The 18,466-nt window shown below is 33.9% G+C and overlaps 4 protein-coding genes across 4 annotated transcripts; 2 read left to right on the top strand and 2 right to left on the bottom strand.

The window, feature by feature from the left end:
• Window positions 1-395: 395 nt before the first annotated feature.
• On the bottom strand, window positions 396-6,331 carry LOC108324129 (rhodanese-like domain-containing protein 6). The gene is made up of 8 exons (XM_017556964.2): window positions 6,054-6,331; window positions 5,697-5,967; window positions 5,333-5,513; window positions 4,564-4,645; window positions 4,175-4,257; window positions 2,359-2,491; window positions 1,523-1,676; window positions 396-1,308 (listed from the first exon to the last, which is right to left on the bottom strand). Exons 1-8 carry the CDS (start codon window positions 6,213-6,215, stop codon window positions 557-559), a joined length of 1,818 nt encoding a protein of 605 aa, XP_017412453.1. The 5' UTR covers window positions 6,216-6,331; the 3' UTR covers window positions 396-556.
• A 2,396-nt stretch (window positions 6,332-8,727) lies between these two features.
• Window positions 8,728-9,216, bottom strand: LOC108324691 (PR5-like receptor kinase). Its single transcript, XM_017557629.1, has 2 exons — window positions 9,163-9,216; window positions 8,728-9,075 (listed from the first exon to the last, which is right to left on the bottom strand). The coding sequence occupies exons 1-2, from the start codon at window positions 9,214-9,216 to the stop codon at window positions 8,728-8,730; spliced, it is 402 nt and encodes a 133-aa protein (XP_017413118.1).
• Window positions 9,217-14,065: 4,849 nt separating this feature from the next.
• On the top strand, window positions 14,066-14,522 carry LOC128195932 (uncharacterized). The gene has a single exon (XM_052875006.1). The coding sequence runs from the start codon at window positions 14,118-14,120 to the stop codon at window positions 14,328-14,330; it is 213 nt and encodes a 70-aa protein (XP_052730966.1). The 5' UTR covers window positions 14,066-14,117; the 3' UTR covers window positions 14,331-14,522.
• Window positions 14,523-15,194: 672 nt separating this feature from the next.
• On the top strand, window positions 15,195-18,122 carry LOC108325215 (uncharacterized). The gene is made up of 3 exons (XM_017558243.2): window positions 15,195-15,395; window positions 15,510-15,658; window positions 17,827-18,122. Exons 1-3 carry the CDS (start codon window positions 15,269-15,271, stop codon window positions 17,902-17,904), a joined length of 354 nt encoding a protein of 117 aa, XP_017413732.1. The 5' UTR covers window positions 15,195-15,268; the 3' UTR covers window positions 17,905-18,122.
• The last annotated feature ends 344 nt before the right edge of the window (window positions 18,123-18,466 follow it).

Below are 18,466 nucleotides of genomic sequence, written 5' to 3'. Positions count from 1 at the left end.
TTTTGATTATAGTTTCTTCAAAGAAAATAATAGGTGACCAAAAGCATAATGAAAACCAAATGGTTTCAATGATTTGTCCAATGAACATACTTACAACAGGTGAATTCTAATTACAAAATTAAAGCTTCAACTCTAATTGAAGCAACAGTCAGTGCACATGCAGTACTGCACTCATCCATCATACTAAAACAAGGCTAGGACAAGGAACCTTTCCCTCGCAGTCAACCCCGCAGTAACCTACCAAAATTTAAATACTAAATACTTCAAATGAAATATGTTAAGATCATTATTGGAAAAATCAACAAAACTTCTTCTTCCTTTCACTGATGAAAAACCATTGCTATTGCATGTTTTCGAGATGGCCTAACATTTTCTTTTCACATAATCACGAAATATAACGAAAAGACGTGTCTAATTTTGCTAGTTCAATTGAGGCAATCGCATAGTAATAGAGCATTGTACAAATTTTTGTGGCCGTACATAGAAAGACAAGATATCAAACAACGACGTAAATTTGAATGGTATCAAAAACTTGAGATCATTTTTGTTTGAACTCCTACAGAAAGCCATTAAGAAAATCCTTGATCTCATCAATACAAGGGGACCGAGTAGGAATTATATGACCATTATCATGCTCAACTATCGCAGAACAATCACCGTCATATAGAGAAGCAAGTTCCTTGCTTGTTTGGTTAGCTATCTGTCTGTCTTTACCATGTTCATTACCAAAAATATGAAGAGAAGGGCACTTGATAGGGCCACACTCCATGGCTTTCATCCGGAGAGCAAAGCCAGAGCACAAGACTACAAATTTGAAGTCCATTTCACCTTTCAGCTCTTCTTGTAGTGCTGAGATTAAGGCAGCCATTGCTGCTCCCTGTGAAAATCCCAAGATTCCATCAAATGGTCCTTCCCGGGAAAAGATATTCTTCAAGTGTGATAGTGAAACATCATATCCAGCAGTTTGCTGCTGGTATTGAAGTGGATCAAATGGGCCATTTGCTACCTTCCAGTCAACGCCACTGCTTCCATCAAAGTTGGGTGCCACAAACCATGCAAACTTCTTCTTGCAATTCGCCAATGGTGGTGGAGGACTAGATGGCAATGATGATGATGCACAATTTTCATTTGACTCAAACATGGGGGTTTGGTAAATGAATGGCAATTCATGGGGAGCATCAACAAAAACAAATTCAGTGATTTTCTTTAGTTTCTTGGCTAGTGATGCTGTTCTGCCTTTGAAACTGGATGCATTCTGCCGAAACCCATGTAAGCACAAGATTCTCAGTTTTCTTGAGGTCCTTGGATCTGAACATTAATCATTAGGATGTTAGGAATTGCACACTTGTAGTAAATTACAAAGGGCATTTAAATTGCCTGAGTTGCAAATTTTAAAAAAAGAAACTTGAATTTTTCAGTAGTCATTATAGTGACAATTGTAAAATTAACCGGTTAACTACAAACTTTATGGAACGCATGTGAACGTAAAGATTTGTCGAGCAATATGGATCACAGACCTTACCATCTCCCCTGGGCACTCGAGGCAAATCTGAACAAAAGTTGTTGAACTCGGCACCCGACAATGATGTTTTTGATTCTCCAATTTCAATTAGCTGTGCTGACTCGGCCTTGCCCTGTTTCTGACATAGCTCACAAACATACACGGTAGATTCACTCTGGTGGAACACAACTATATCAGAAGCAAGAAAAAAAACCAAGAACCCAGCAATGAAATAGAAAAAATATTAGACTCAAGCAATTAAAGATGGTGGAGAAGGAATAAATTTTCTGGAGTACCAATTAAGAAAAGTAGTTAATCAAAGATATAGGACACATGGCATAAGGACAAATGTTATTCAAGTGCAAGCACGCTGGAAGCTGAATTTTGAGGCCCAATGACCACAGCAATAGCCGGGCTGGAGCCATACAAAATCAATTAAAACTTGAACCTAATTTGGGAAATATCCAACCTTTTTACCAGTAACAAAGTTAAACTCTTGACCAACATCAAGTCACATTATCTGTATTACCCAGAACCAGTTACAGGTAAACCAGCCCAAAAGCAACTCTAATGTTAAGCTCTATTAGTACACAAAAATAATCAGAACCAATATCTTATTTAGAACTTCATGGACACTTCACAAACTAACATATATAACAATTCTAAGTTCTCTAGAAACAGGCAAACACCAGCACGATTGAGACTGCTAGATTCAGTATATAATATCAGGAGATATTAAATACTTCCTTTTCTTTTCTTTTACTTTTTCTCCTACCTAACTCCTTCAAGATGGTTAAATTCACAAAACTGCAAACAAAAAAATGTAGGCATAAATAATACAAATTATCAGATCATACCTCGCAACTACGGCACACCAAAACAAGCATTCTGCAATAAGTACACCGGCAGCGAGAAGTGTAATCATCAAACGAACATTGACACATAAGGCAGGTACCCATAACATTAGCATCTGAACTTCCAACCGATATCCTACAGTCAATGAATAAAATAAGATTCGTTTCATGCACTGTTGCACAACTACCCCTATGATTTTGACCAGCTTTAAATATTACCCCCACTCTTTACTAGACACTTGCGGACTTTCAATGAATGAATATATGTAATAAACGAAACCACTAATGCATTAGAAGCCACAACTGTTATCATCAGAAGACAAGAAAAAGTGAACCACCCCCACCCCAAAAGTTAAAAGGCAAAGATATTAAATTAGAATTATCAGCATGTGCAGCAAGCTATGTGAACAATACACCTGGGCAGTGAACGCATTAAACCATGATAGTTTGTCCAGGTTCTTTAAACTGAGATTTAAAAGCATAGGCCGTAATTCGGAAAGAATATACATGTAATTATGAAAGTCATATTGCGCATAGTAAAGCTTGCTTTCCATTCCATAAACAATAGTGGAAATAGCACTTCTAGAAAAACAAATTAATAGATTAAGTCATTCCATCAAATTTTAAGATAAGCACAGATTAAATACACTGGAAAATGAGAGGAATGAAGATAGGGGGGATTAATGGTGACCTGATAAAAATAAGAATGGTAGCATTGAGAGAGTGTGAGGAAGAGAGAGAAAACAAAAACTTTAAAATCAAATTTGGATGAAAAGCTTACAGCTAATGCTGAAACATTAAAATCAATTAAAAACCTGAGAAACGAGGGGGCAAAATCAGCAAGTAACTCCTAGTTAAAACATGAGAAAATTAAAATCAGGGAATAGCATAAAAACATTATTTGTAGATATTTGTAGAGAAGGACTTAGTTCACTAATACAATCAAGCATGTGTGTGTGTGTGTGTATATATATATATATATATATATATATATATATATATATATATATATAGTGTGTGTGTGTGTGTGTGTCATATTGCGCATAGTAAAGCTTGCTTTCCATTCCATACACAATAGTGGAAATAGCACTTCTAGAAAAACAAATTAATAGATTAAGTCATTCCATCAAATTTAAGATACGCACAGATTAAATACACTGGAAAATGAGAGGAATGAAGATAGGGAGGATTATTGAGAGAGTGTGAGGAAGAGAGAGAATACAAAAACTTTAAAATCAAATTTGGATGAAAAGCTTACAGCTAATGCTGAAATTAATTTCTGTGTGTTAATTTCTGTGTACTTATAAAATAATCATATTTTGTAGTATGAGATCCACACACATATCCAATTTATGTTACATAGAGGTATTTTCAATCCAAAAACAAAAAGTAATGGGTTGTAGTATAATGAAGCTTAAATTACTGTTGTAATTTGAGATAATATCTTTAGAATCAGCCTAATTAGAGGAAATAGATATATAATCTTTATTTTATTTTACTTTCCTAGTTTTCCTATTTCCCTTTATTTTACTTTCCTAGTTTTCCTATTTCCCTTTTTAGGAGAATTAGATTATTACAAATAGAAAGTATCAGAATGTATTTTTTATGATTGAGAATAATAAATCAGTCTTATTTTCCACAATAATTACATTTTCAGGTCTTTGCCCCTATCACTCCAAAAACAAAAAATCTACCACTATAACTCTTGTTACCAAGCACAAACACTGACAACCAGAGAATTTAACATAATATCACTATTCCAATCACTACAAGATTACAAGATACTGGTGCAAATTCATTCCTTTGAAAAGGGGCATACCGGTGGTCAAATACAAAATTCTTTCCTTTGAAAAAACCACCATCTGGGAATTGCTCCAAATAGCGTTGTATGCCACCAAATAACTGCAGTTAATACAAAATCATAAGAAATATTTTTAATCAGCCTTAAGGCTATTCTTGATCATGTATGTAGCAACTTCTTATAAAAGGGTACTCCTCAACCGCAATATTTCCACACCCCAAAGTAGGTATTCCATCACACACATTAATACCAGGGACCTTATGACTACATAGGCTCTTTTATAAGGCAATAAGTTGTGCCGATATGAACACCTTGTTAACATAATACATTTCCATTGTACAATTATCGAGATTTCTTCTTTCATTTTCAAAAAGAGTGAATAGAAAAACAGAAAATTCAGGTTTTACCTGAAACACATTCTCAAAACCGGCACCTTTAGACTTAATATATGCTGATGCCATCTCACACCGAATTCCGCCAGTACAATACCTGCAACCAATCAGTGGAGCCACAGGATAACTAATTACTAGTTACTCGAGCACAAAACGATCGCAACATGGAAAACACCACCCCCAAATGACTGATCAGATAGGCAGCACCAACACCTCTGTAGAATAGCACCGTGTATGACACTTTTTGGATACAACACTTGTTACATGTCTGGCACTCTTGAACCATGTCACAATTAAAAAAATACTTTTTTCAGCTAAAAAACCTTTACATGGCTTCAAGTAAAGAAAGTGAACCAACATCTATTCTTGACTAAGCACTTACTAGACACTACTATCATAAGGAAAGGTAAAAAAAGAAATTAAAGGAAAACAAATTATATTACAAATAATGCAGGACTCACTTTTGTAGGCTTGTGTCCTTAAGACTTAACTAGTTATTTAAACTATTAAGATATATGTTTCCTGTTTCGGAATTCTATTGTGAGAGCTGTTATTATAGGAAAACTATAGCAATTTGCCTATATAGTATAAAATATAAAATCTTAGTTTTCAATACAGACTTTTGTCGTGTTGATTATATATATATCGGCAATATCACCGTGTCTTACATTTTGGACATCAGTCTGTTCTTGTGTCCCTGTCTGCCTGAGCCGGAGCTTCATAATCTATCATATCATACTTTATAATTTAAATCACCCTCAAAATGTCATAAAAGAAAACTTACATGAAAATATTTTTTCCTTTCAACCGGTCACCATTATCATCTATCCACGAGGATAAATCACTGTACTGCCTAACTTGTGGATCCAAAGTCTCAACATTTGGCACGTGAAACTTCCCAATCCTTGTTTCATACATATTCCTTGCATCAAGTAAAACAAGGCCGTTTTCTGGATTCTCGTTGTCTACAAAATAATGGATTACACAAATGATGATACAAGACTCAAGTTCCAATACCAATTCCCCAAACATAACCGAATGCAGAAGATAGAGACAACAAAAGTGAGAAATAAACAAATTAACAGGGTAACACTAAACTGGGGGGGTGGAATTGCATAAATGAATGGTGTGAAGTTATAGAAACTTACTGGCATTGTGAAGGGAAGAATGGAAGTCAAGTGCAGATAGATGCCTTCCAGCATTGGAGATATCAGGCGCTTTTAACAGTGGCTGAGAACTAAGAGTAACAAGTTCATCCACAATCCGAATAGAGAGAGAAGTGAAGCCACACTCCTGGGCAACTTTGTCGTTTAGTGGGTGATGACACGTGCCGAGCTTAAAATCAGTGCGGTGAAACAAGGAGTTGTAGGCTTTGAGCGCTTCGATGTGGGACTCGAGAGAGGACAAATTGCCACCAACCTGTGCGAAAATAATTGAGTAGCTATAGGAATTGAAAGATGAAATGGAAAAAAAAAAAAACAGGAATAGCATATATGATTACTAACAGTGACATTGACACCATGGGTTGAAAGGCGAACACGACCTCGTAGGTTGAGGGAGGAGCAGTTGGAGTGGTAGAAGGTGAGGAGGTGATTGAGGTCTGGAATTTCAGCGTAATTGTAATAAAGGAGCACTCCGTACTGCTCCCTGTCTTTGTCTTCGGACATGATAGGGTTTAGGGTTTTTACTCGCCGGTTCTGTCACAGCGGGTGCAGGGTTGCGCAATTTAACGGCGTACTGGGCTCCACCGTTTGCCCCAGATCCTTTTGCTTGTTTTTTATAAATGTGTTATTCGAAAATATAAATTTATTACATTTTTTTAGGTTAAACCCCTTTAGTTGCCTTTATTTATGTGTGTTTTTTTTCAGTTTGATTTTTGTTTTTTTTAAATCACTAATTGAATTCTAAAAAGTGTTAATTTGAATTAATTGAGTCCATGTTAATTTGGCTTAACGGGTTAAGTTTTTGTTGAGATTGGAAGTTGACGTGTTAATTTTTTAAAACGTGACATTCTCATAAAATTCTGGAAAATTGAAACCCAAAGAAAATGGCATATCTTTCCTTGGCATTTTATCAGAGAAAAAGAAAATGGAAGATGATTGGGGCTTAAATGAGTTTTCGTGTTCGGAATCGGGGTTGAAATTAGGTTTCCTGATTGATGCGATTTTTGGGTGTTCTCTTAAATCTTTTTTGCAGTTTTGGGTCTCACTAACTGGGGGTTAGGGTTTGCAATTTGTTCTTGCAAATTGGGGTTTTTGATCTTGTTTAGGAATTCTCTTCTAGGTGCTCTATTCTTGTTTTCTCAAATTGCGTTTTGGGGTCAGAGTTCTGCTTCTTGTGTTCTTGATCTCGTAAGTTTCATTTGAGTTGTTGATTGAGATTTTCGGATTATGGCTTTTAGGTTTTGTTTTGGAATTGGGGTTCCTGTTTTGAGATAACAACAATTATTTCAGATGTTAAAGTACGATTTGGAGAAGCCAAGCGATGGCTCAAGACCGGTTGGAATGTTAAGCACTTGGAAGAAAGAGGTCTGAGATGGATCGAGACCGGTGTTGTCAGGGGGAACAACAACATCAATTGGGGCAACCAAACCACCAGGGGGAACAACGACGACTTGCAGTGTTGGGTGGTGTTTGAATGACGGTGAGGGAGGTTGATGAAGATGTTCGTGAATTGGTGGAGAAATCGAACTCGGGACGGCGTTGCGATTCGCGTTCAAGGGTTCTGCTGGAGAAGATGAAGATGGTTGCTGGAATGCTATAAATTGATTGCGTGACGGCGGCACAAGGTGGTCTTGTGGCGGCGACGCTGGTGTTGGGTGATGGCGAGGTTGCGGCAAGGCGGTTAACGGTAGCCTAGGGTTGCCCATGGTGCTGACGGCGGCACAAGCACATTCCTCTCAGCATGCCACATTTATAAAAGTTGACACATCAACCTCCAATCTCAGCAAAAACTCAACCCTGTTCAGTCAAATTAACGGCAGATGCTTAATTGATCCAAACTAGCATTTTTTTAAGACTCAATTAGAGATTTTAGAAAAACGGGGATCAAACTGGGCAGGTGCTTAATTGATTCAAATTAGCATTTTTTAGGACTCAATTAGAGATTTTAAAAAAACGGGGATCAAACTAGGAAAAATCTACGTAAATAAGAACAACTAAAGGGGTTTAACTTTTTTATACCAGACTAAGTTACACCCTTAAATGTCTTGAGAGGTCAAATATTCAGCGACTATTTATTGAAGTCAGAAAAGTTAAATAAAATTTACGATATATATATATATATATATATATATATATATATATATATATATATATATATATATATATTTTTTTTTTTTTTTTTTGAGAATTTATTTTTGTACCAATTTTTTTCCAATGGTATATTTTAGTTAATTATTATTTTAAACTAAAATAATTACATTTTCATTTTTGATATCGTTATCTAGATTTAATTTTTTTAAATTAAAATGATTATTTTATTTTATTATTTTGGAATTAATTTTTTAAATTCAAATAACTAATTGTAACAAAAAATATACAAATTATCTATTTCTATAATTATTTTTAATAAAAATTATTGTATAGTTTAATAAATTCTTGTATGAATAAAAAAATATTTATTTATACCTATATAATAAGATTACTTTTTCGTGTACATAATATTTTTCCAATTTTATTCTTTAATTAAGCGTTATTTAAAATTAAAATAATTGCATTTACATTTTTACCTTTTAAATTATATTATCTAAATTTAATTATTTTATAAATTAAAATAGTTATTTTACCATTTTATTCTATTAATAGCTATTTTTTAAAATTAAAAGTATTTACTATAATAAGAAAGATACAAATTATCCCATTTTATAATTATTTCTAATACAAATTATTTTACAATTTAACAAAATTATGTTAGAATAAAAAATTAGTTATCATATATCTATTTTGTGTATATACATTTGTTTTTTCAGTTTTAATCTTAAAAGTTAGGTTTAAACCCTCGAAAAATAATCTTTTACTTTTTAAATTGTCAAAATTAGGTCTATATATTTATAAAATTGAACCAATTTTGTTCTCTGTAATAAACGGTATTAATTATCTATGTTCATATACATTATTTGATTATGTGAATTTGTTATTTAAATTAAAATATTATCACATGTCAAAATTGTAAGGAAAATTAGGAATTTGAAAACACTGCGCTTATGCGCCGATATACCACCACTTCCTCATTTCTGGTTGCCTTTAGCTCCGTCGGACACACTGCGTTCAAATCCACCACGCACCCTGTGCTCTTACAGTTGCTGCTTGAACCACTTATGGGAACAACAATCAGGGGCAGGTTGAACCCGTCCACCAAGCTCACGTCATAAAAGTCAATATCGTTGAAGCCGTCTAAACTGAACTCCACCAGCGTGTTCGGTGGAGAGCCTCCACTTCCATTACATGCCATCTTGCCAGAACTGCAGTCACCGGTAGCACAAGAGAATTTTCCGATAATTGAGTCGGTGGTGCAGAGTGTACGGCCCTAGATTCGACCCAGCCAATTCACGAGTACATTGACACTGGAATTTTCGCTGCTTGGCAAAACGAACCCCGTGGTTGAAAGACTGACCTTACCGCTCAGAGCTGGCCACACCGTGTAGTTGCATTGGTTGATCAAAGTCATTTTAGCGGAATTGATCCCTGTCCAACTTCGAAATTCAAAAGCTTCTTCCATCAAATCTATAAAAGAACAAAATTTCAAAATTATGTGGTTTATTGTTCATGTTGAAGCATCAAATACAAAGACGTATATATCAATGAAAAAAGTATTAACAAAAAAATACAACTCTCACAGAAAAAGCAAAATAAAAAAAATATATGGAATAACCAGATTCAGTGACTCACGCATATTAACCAAAATATTTGTCCTAAGAATGTGAATGAATAGTTTAATTTCGAAAAGGATTAGAGATCAAAAACCTGAAGACAAAGGGAATTCCCATAGTAAAAAATCAAACTTCCTTAATTGAAGATAATTGAAAAGGTCTCAACTTTACATGTTCATCTCACAGACTCTCAAACAAGAAGAACTTGGAAATACATAACATGTCAGAAATTTTACACTTTAGAAAAAAAATGCGAGAACATTTCTCTTGATAGAACAAAAATGAAGTACATTTTTTTGTTTTTCCGCAAGAAGCCTCCACAGGCTTGGTGAATGCCATAAATCACACAGTCCAAGTGATGGACAGAGATGATCACTCCTCCATACTTTTGCAAAGAACATTCAGAAGAACGCCCGGTGGTTTCCAAATTCATAATTTCTTTTTCAATTTTTGCTATGTCATAATCCTTTAATTTAAATAAAAATTTCACATAATCAAATAATGCACATCAGTATACACATATGTTATCACAATTTAACGCCGTTTATCAAAACTTAATGGAGATGATAAAATTGACTCAATTTTACAAATATATAGACCCAACTTTGACAGTTTAAAAAACGATAACCCACTTGAGCTTTCCAACAAATACGAGGACCGAGGGTTTAAACCTAATAGTTATTTTAAATTTAATTATTTTTATATTTTTATATATTTCGAAGGTAAATGTCAGTTGTCTTCATTACAAGTTGTAAAATGGATCAATTTGTCTCGTTTAAATTTTATCCTACTTTGGTTTGGTAGAAGCAAGTTAGGATGGAGTAGTCCACGCACTTAAGAATGAGTTCAATTTTACAACCCGAGCTTTTGATCTGTTGGAGTGTCGGACTAGCAGGTTGAATGAGTTGTCAAGCTGAAACGGGTTTATGTTGGGTTGCAGGTTAGGTTACCGGGTTGATGTTGGGCTGACGGCTTATTTGGATATAAAATTAATGATGTTGGGTTAGTTTAAGTGTTGTCGCAAGCGGGATTGAGTTGCTTGTATTTATGTTTTTTAATGATCTCAGGTTGTCAGATTGTCCTCAATGTTATCATAGATAACGTCGAGTTCCTTATATTTAAGTTTTTTAATAATATTGGACTAATCAAACTGACATATCAAATTGAACGAGATGAATTGTGTCAAGATGTCAGGTTGAAGAGGTTGACCCAAGCCTTTTTTTTTGTCACGCTAAGTCACCAGACTTTGACATTTTTTTGTCACCCCTAGATATATATCATGTCATGGGATTCACTGTTCAACAATTGTCTCAAATATTAAAATGAAAAAATTACATATACAACTATTTCAAATACCAAAAGGACAAAAAATATACATATTCAAAAATAAAAGGAAAAGAAAAATATAAAGAAAAATTATTTTCACACCTAATTAAATGGCTTGATTTTCTTTCATTCCGAAGTAATTGTAAGTTGCAACTGAAATAGAAATTGTAGGATGAACCATACAAATAACGACATTTAAAACGAGATTTAGAAATTGTCATCGTGATTTTTTTTTAATTATAGAAACTATAAAATAGACATGGTTTACAAAAATGAATTTTGAATTCGATAATCACTTACACGTAACAAAAATATTAACAACTTGCTGAATTTATAAAAGTTGCTTTGGAGTGATACCTGAATGGTGGAAGAAGAACAAGGTTTATAAAGATAGTATGAATTGTTATAAGTTATTGTTATGAGGGGACGAAAGGAGGGGTGGCATTGATTTAGGTTTGGCCAATAACAGGAAAAAAAACACATTTACTGTACTAATTTTGAAAACAAAAAAAACAATGGTTACAAATTTCGAGATCATCATGTCTAAATATTGTTTTACAAAATTTAACGGAAAAGGTTTGAATTTGATCATCAAATTTTAAATACGAAAAATAAATTAAGACAAATAAAAATAAAAAATTTATTTGAGATTTTTTTAAAAACGTAATCTGACCTAACATTATTTTAAAAATAATTTTTAAAACCTCGAAAACAATACATCCTTATTTTTTTTAATATTTTATAAGTTAGATTCCAAATTTTCTTTTGTTCCTCAGTTTTTAACCATATATTTCTCCTTTTAATTTTTTTTTCATATATCAAAGAATAGAAAAAGTTTGAAAGTTGAATATTTATTTTACTAGAAAAAAGTGTGGATGGATTTTTCTTATCGCATAAAATTTAATTGATTTTACAACATTTTTTTTGGTGAAAAAAATCAAGAAATATGTGATTATAATTTATGTATTATATAAAAAATATTTAACCTTTTCCTAATATATGATGTAATTGATGCTGGGAATTCAATTATAACTTTAAGTTTCATTGTTACGTATATTTAAGAAAATAGAGTACCAATACTTGTTAATTTATTATTGGTTTAATAATTTCGCAAGTCCAATTTTTGGGTAGGAATCTCAAATTATTCCTCTTATTTTTCGGTTCTTATGTTATATACTAATAGAAAAGTCTGACATACAATTTTATTTTTTTAAATTAAAAATTTTGAAAAAGTTAATTACACATACTTAGAAATCAAGAGAAATTGAAAATTTGGTTTGAGGGTTCATTTAGATATCGCGATTTGGTTTTATCGATAAAGGATTTCACGATTGTAGGGTTTATGTTTTGTGCGAATTTAGAGGTTTTTCCGGCTTCTTATTTGGGATTCTCTTTCTTTGCAGGTTGCGATTATTGTTTGAAAGAGAACATTGAGGCTTGCGGTTGTGGTTTGAACAGTTGTGAGGAATGTGGTCGCGTGACATCACGATTCAAATGCGATTTATGTCATGGAGAGCTCGAACGCGATTTAGGGTTTGAGAGGATTTTTCCAATTGGGAATTTTTCTGATTAGAGCTCTTCTGCTTTTGATTTGTAGGTGCAAGGCGCGATGCTCTCTGCTGAAATTGATTTGGGTTTTCTATGATTAGGTCTGGTGGTATTCCATGGAGGTTGACGTGCCGATGGTGCTTGCGATTTAGGTTGCGCTAATGGAGGAGGCTTGTATCTGTGCCAAGAAGATGATGCGTTGAAGGTAGTGGTCGGCACAAGGAAGCAAAACATGATTCATGACGGCGATGACCTGAGGGTTTGGAAGCACGAGGAAGATGATGCGCGAAGATGGTGGCGGCGCATAAACTGGTTTCACGTGGAGGTTGCAGTGGGGGTGGTCCGACGAGTCCTACACGTAACACTATGACATTGCATATGGTGGCCAGGCAAAAAGTGTCTTTCCTCATATCTTCTTTAAGAAAACAATTTCAGAGGTAGTTCCAACTATTATGATTTTGCTGTATGTGTTAATTTCTTCAACCTTGTATTATGATTTCAGATATAATTCCTACATCATCTTTCTTTGAAGAAGAAAATAAAAAAAAATGATCTTATCTTAACCAACATCAAAAGCTGAGTCAAAGGCATAAGCATCAATGAGATCAATTTCTGAAATTAATTCCCAATTTATATGAACTCTAAAATCAATATTTCTTTTTCCCAATCTCTAATTCGAACAAAGTATGTAGTTTAACGTTTAATTCATTTTTACCAATTTCTTTTATTGAAAAAAAAAAATCAAAAAAACACATCAGAATCACATATATAAAATAAGATACTCCGTGTCATTTAAAAATGAAGATAAGCATGTCACGTCAACCATACACCAGTTGGACTTAATTTAAAGGCAAAAGTTTAATTGTTGTAATTTCCACAAAATAAGGACTCAAAGTCGCCGAAAAAGAAAAGAACCAATTTGAGATTCCCACAAAAAAAATAGGACTTGGTGAATTTATTATTTTAAAGTTTTTTTGAAAATTGTGTTAATTCCTTCCCATATTGAATTTAGATATGATTGATGTCGTGTCTCTTTCAGGAACTCTTCCTTGATAAATCTAACAAGTGATATTAATTTATTAAAAAATTAATTTAATAGTCTAAATGTGTGTTAATTTTATTTTTAAATTAATTAATTATATTGATTTATTATTTAAATATTAACTTCAGTTATTTATTTTTGAAATAAATTCATCAATAAATAATAATATTAATAAATTAATATATTAAATAAAATTGTATATATAAAAATAACATAAATATCAGTTACACAATTATATATAATTGGTTATGTAAGAATTTTGTCTTTCATGTTAATTATTTCCAACCTTGTTTTTCTTATCATATAGACTGTAGTTTGTGTTTTTTATCATCCAATTAACTATACTTTTTAAAAGTAGCTACAAAGTATAATTCAAACTAGGGGCGGGATTCAGAAACAAAATTGTTTAAATTCAAAATTCTCCCGCTTCAAGACTGCAATTATTTTGTCGTATTCAATGTTGTTAATTTTGATTTGATGGAAACTTTGTTGACTGTTTGTTACAATGTTACTGTCTTACACTTTGTCGAACCGCAATTTATGCCGAACCCATACACTTGTATGTCCTACTCCCACTCATGAAAATTACTTGACTAATCCATTTTCAGAACGAACAGTTGTGAATCTCTCAAATTCATCTTCAAAATTTCTACAGTAACAATTATTTATAACTTTTAACCTACTAGTGTTTACCATGATTAATATTTGGAATCAATAAATACCCACTCTCCTTCACAACCCTTTTCACAAGAAAGTGAGAGGTATTCGACATTTGGTCGGACGATGTGGGAGCTCTCAATGGTGTCGTCATGGCCAGGAACATTGGCATCGTACATAACTCCTCGGTGGTCGCCGGTGAGGTTGCTGAGGTGGTCGGGAATGATGAGCGTGTCAATTGTGGACGAGGTGGTGTGGAGAGTGGTGACCGCGTTTGAATCGGTGGCTCTCGTTTCGATGCTCTGTTTCTTTTTCTTGTTCTGTGGCTGCACTATTTGATCCCAACTCTCAACCCATTAGCACTGGCAGCGAACTTATGGTTTTTAGAATTTTTTGTAATGGCATTCGAAAAGTAGAAATGCACTGAACTAGGTTGAAATTTTGGCTACTGTTGTGTGTACTTTTCTCAGACTTCCTGAGCTATGTGTATAATAGTAAAGGAGAAAATTAATGGTGTTTAATTTGTGCTCATCCTCTGAATTTGGTATCCCTTCCCATTTTTCTTTGTTGACTCAGGAAACGAGGTGGTGTTTTGAACTAAAGGCGTCGTGTTTAAAAAACTATTTTTTTAAATAAATAATAATAAAATATGTATGTTCTTGTTCATTTAATAATAAAGTGTAAGAAAAGGTGACTTTAATACTATAATTAGACCAGACTTTTTATTTCCGGTTTACTACATTTTTGCAAGGAAAGGTGTACAATAAAGTATTTACGAATGAAGAAAAAGTGGTATTTTTTTATTCTTTTCTCTACTTATATTTTTTTTTTTAAATTGAAGAAATCTCATACTTCTTTCTATAGTACACATAAAGAAAAGGACATAAAAAATATTCACCTTACAAAATTTATATATATATGAATATGAGTGGAAAAATAAATTGAAAATGATTAAATTTATACTTTTGTTAAATTAAAAACATAACACTCATTTTTGTTTTGATGACCTTGATACAAACATTGTCAACACCAATGAAAATACATTTTAGAAGTTATGCGGTGCATTCAGCAATTATGGAACTGTATAAAGAAAAAGACCGAAGAGGAAAAAGGGGGCCTAACCCCATGTTGGGCCGGTATAGCAAGACACAGTAAACGTTGATGCACTTGCTTAAACGACGTCGTTGACTATAAACATAGTCCGAAACTCCACAGCCGAAGCCGAAGCCGAAGCCCTGTATGAACCTGAAGTGTGTGGCGAAACATTGAAGAGAAAAATGGGAATGGCATGGTTGCAGATACAGAGAATCATCACCAAAGGAGGTGTTAATCTGATTTCAACACTTCCACACTCTATGCCTTGTTCTTCTTCTAGATTCTTCTCTAAATCATCCACCTACGTTGGTAATATCTTTCTCTATCTTCGTTTTTGCTGCATTGATCACTAAGCAACAAACAGAAAAGCACGCCCTAATGTGTGAGCGAATTATTAATGTTTTTTATTTTTGCTGAATGCAGCGAAGGTTGGAATACCAGAGTTTTTAAACGGAATTGGGAAAGGGGTTGAGTCCCACGTTCCCAAGCTCGAATCCGAAATCGGAGATTTCCAGAAGCTTCTTGTCACTCGCACCCTCAAGCTCAAGAAGCTCGGTATTCCTTGCAAACATGTATGTATTCCTTATTCCTAACACTTTGGCGTCGTTCACGATTGCTTTCTGCATCTTTAGCTTAATATGTGAAATTAATTCATCACTCTTGCCAAATTCGTAAATGGAGTGATTTTTTCTTTTCTGCCTACTGTGTATAAAATTTGGGGTATTTTCGTTTCCCTATTAGTCGTAAAGAAATTGGCAATTCTCCAAAAGTAGAATTTGGATGAAGACCTGGAGAGGGAGAATGAGATTTGCCACGGTTGCAGGTGCATATGTGAAAAAAGGTCAGTCCTTGTGCGCATTACGTAAACTGGTAATAAAAACAAAGAAGGGAGATTGGTGAATACTGACAAGTGAGATTAAAACTCAAACTAATACAGGCCGAGCTACACACACAGATAAATGCTGTTAACTGAAGAACTAATTGATCACATAAGCTATTTACACGTACTCAAGTTACAATCAATCAAGTAAGACAACTAATTAGTATCACGGAATTCAATTTCTCAAGTTCAAGATTTTTGGGTTCTGTGTCATCATCTTGATTTGTGTTTAGTAACTCCTGGTGAAGCCACTGGATTGGCTTGTTTGCGTTATTAGTTCAATCTGTGTTGAATTGTGTCTTGGTTTCTTCCTTAATTCTGTAAGCAAATTTGTGTTTGAATATTTGAATTTATGACTGGCATTGTAACTCCTCATTTTGTTTGGTTGGAGGGGAATTGAGGGAAGGGAAAATGAGGAGCTGAGCATTCCACTCCTCCAATATCAGAAGATGTCATTTTCCTTTCCGTTCTCTCCCTTGTATTAAATGGTCCATTAAAATGACGATGAATAACTATGGTTTAGTGAAATATATCAAATTGAGGGCCTTGATTGTAGGATTATCCAAGGGCTTTTTAGAATCTCTATAGGGCTAATAGTGCATCTTGTTCTACAGCATAATTTGTTAGACATTAATAAAGGCTGAACCGTCATTCAACATTTTATGCTTTTAAGAGAACTGGTATTTGACATAAATTTCAGATCTGAAAAATCCATATGACTTTTGAACCTGTTGATTTTCCTGTCCTTGACAAAATTTATTCTCCTCTCAATGTCTACTACCTTTTGTATGACTTTCCCTTCTGCTCTGTATTAAGCATTTGGATTGGCTCTGACATGCTAGTTGAAAGGGTCACATGTATACATTGTTGAGTGATTCAATTTTCTGCATCTTTCTGTGTTCATTGAGGTGTTTGATGTATGTAATGGATTAAACTCAAAATTATAGAATCAAGCAATGTAACAGTAACCGAAACAAAACAATAGTGGTTCCAAAATTTGTTTAACACGCAATAAGAAAAATATCCGTTAAACAATTCAATGCATAGAATAAGAAAGACGATTGACATAATATTCTGTTAAACTCGAAAAGAACGTGAGCTCATCTGCAATTGTTAAACAGGATATGATGAGGTAAGAAAAGAGAGGTCAAGCAGAAAAGCTGAATTATGAGAGGAAGAATGTTTCAGAGAATATCAGTGAGAGAAAGTCTCATATCACACAATCTTAATTATCTATCACTTAATCATGCCATTTAGCACTCTCTTTCTCGACGTCACAGCTCTACATGGTCCATTCTCATTTTTTCTTTGGACACGTGGCCACTACCTTCGACTAACTCTCCCTCTATAATAGCACCAGCCCTTTTGCTTGTTACAATGTACTATTGTCATCTTCATCCTGGCACACTACCTATGTTAGGTATATGGTTATGTTACTGCATCTTAGATGTCTTAGGGTATGTGATTTCCATCAATTAAAACAATGTCAGGCTTTATGATCCTAAATTACCATTTTTACCGAAGTCCTAACATGGGTTATCTTAGATGCCACTATAACTTGTATTCTATGTCTTACATTCATGTATCCAAGATAAATTTGCACAATTCATAGGGCTGTTATGGACTCTAATATTGGAAGTAAAACGACTGCTTGTCATGGTAGTCAGTTCTTGTGAGACAATTCAGGTCAGATCTTCAATCCCATAACTTGTTGATTGGGATTGAAATGGCCTCACCTTCTGTTAGAATTGGGTTTTTTTGTACTTAGATGGATTTTAAGATACAATGAATTGATTTGTCCACAAGACATTGTTCGGTTAACTTGCAAACTCTTCCTAACGACTAGTTTTTGCTTTGCAGAGGAAGTTAATATTGAAATACACACACAAGTACAGGCTGGGATTATGGAGGCCACGTGTTGAGTCCATCAAAGCTTGATTGTTCTAACTAGTAAGCAGTTACAGTTTGTTAGGTCATATTCCAAATGTTTAGCAGCAGCAGCAGAATGACAATGCTCCACTTTACATGAAAAGATCAAGTCACTTTCTTTAGAGACCACAGATCTTTTCACCCCATTTATCTCTTGCGAACAGATATTGGTATTTACACCAGTTATGTACAATGGACTTATCTTAATTTACAGTTGTTGTTTCTTATTTCGTATCCCCGGTGACATCATTGCATATTATTTGAGTGATGCACCTCTTGTTTTTAGCGAAAAGAATATTGATGCTCAGAAGTTCGCCATGCTTTCATATAGTTCAGCTAGCCGCGCTTAAATCCAAAGATGTTATCGCAATCTTTCGCAGTCTGACATTAATTGGTCAGCAATTGATTCAATACTATGTTGATCTTGATAAAAGCAGGAATTATTAATCAGGATATTCAATTTAGTACAAGTATAAATATATTGTTTTAAGGGAAAAAAATACAATCATATTAGAGAAATTTTAATTCTATTAATTTTATTTGAACTATGTCAATTGTCGGGATAATTGAA

The sequence above is a fragment of the Vigna angularis genome, chromosome 3 (assembly GCF_016808095.1).
Source record: "Vigna angularis cultivar LongXiaoDou No.4 chromosome 3, ASM1680809v1, whole genome shotgun sequence".
In the NCBI taxonomy this organism is placed as follows: Eukaryota; Viridiplantae; Streptophyta; class Magnoliopsida; order Fabales; family Fabaceae; genus Vigna; species Vigna angularis.
Note: the sequence above shows the minus strand (reverse complement) of the source record. Positions and strands in the feature narration are given on the sequence as shown.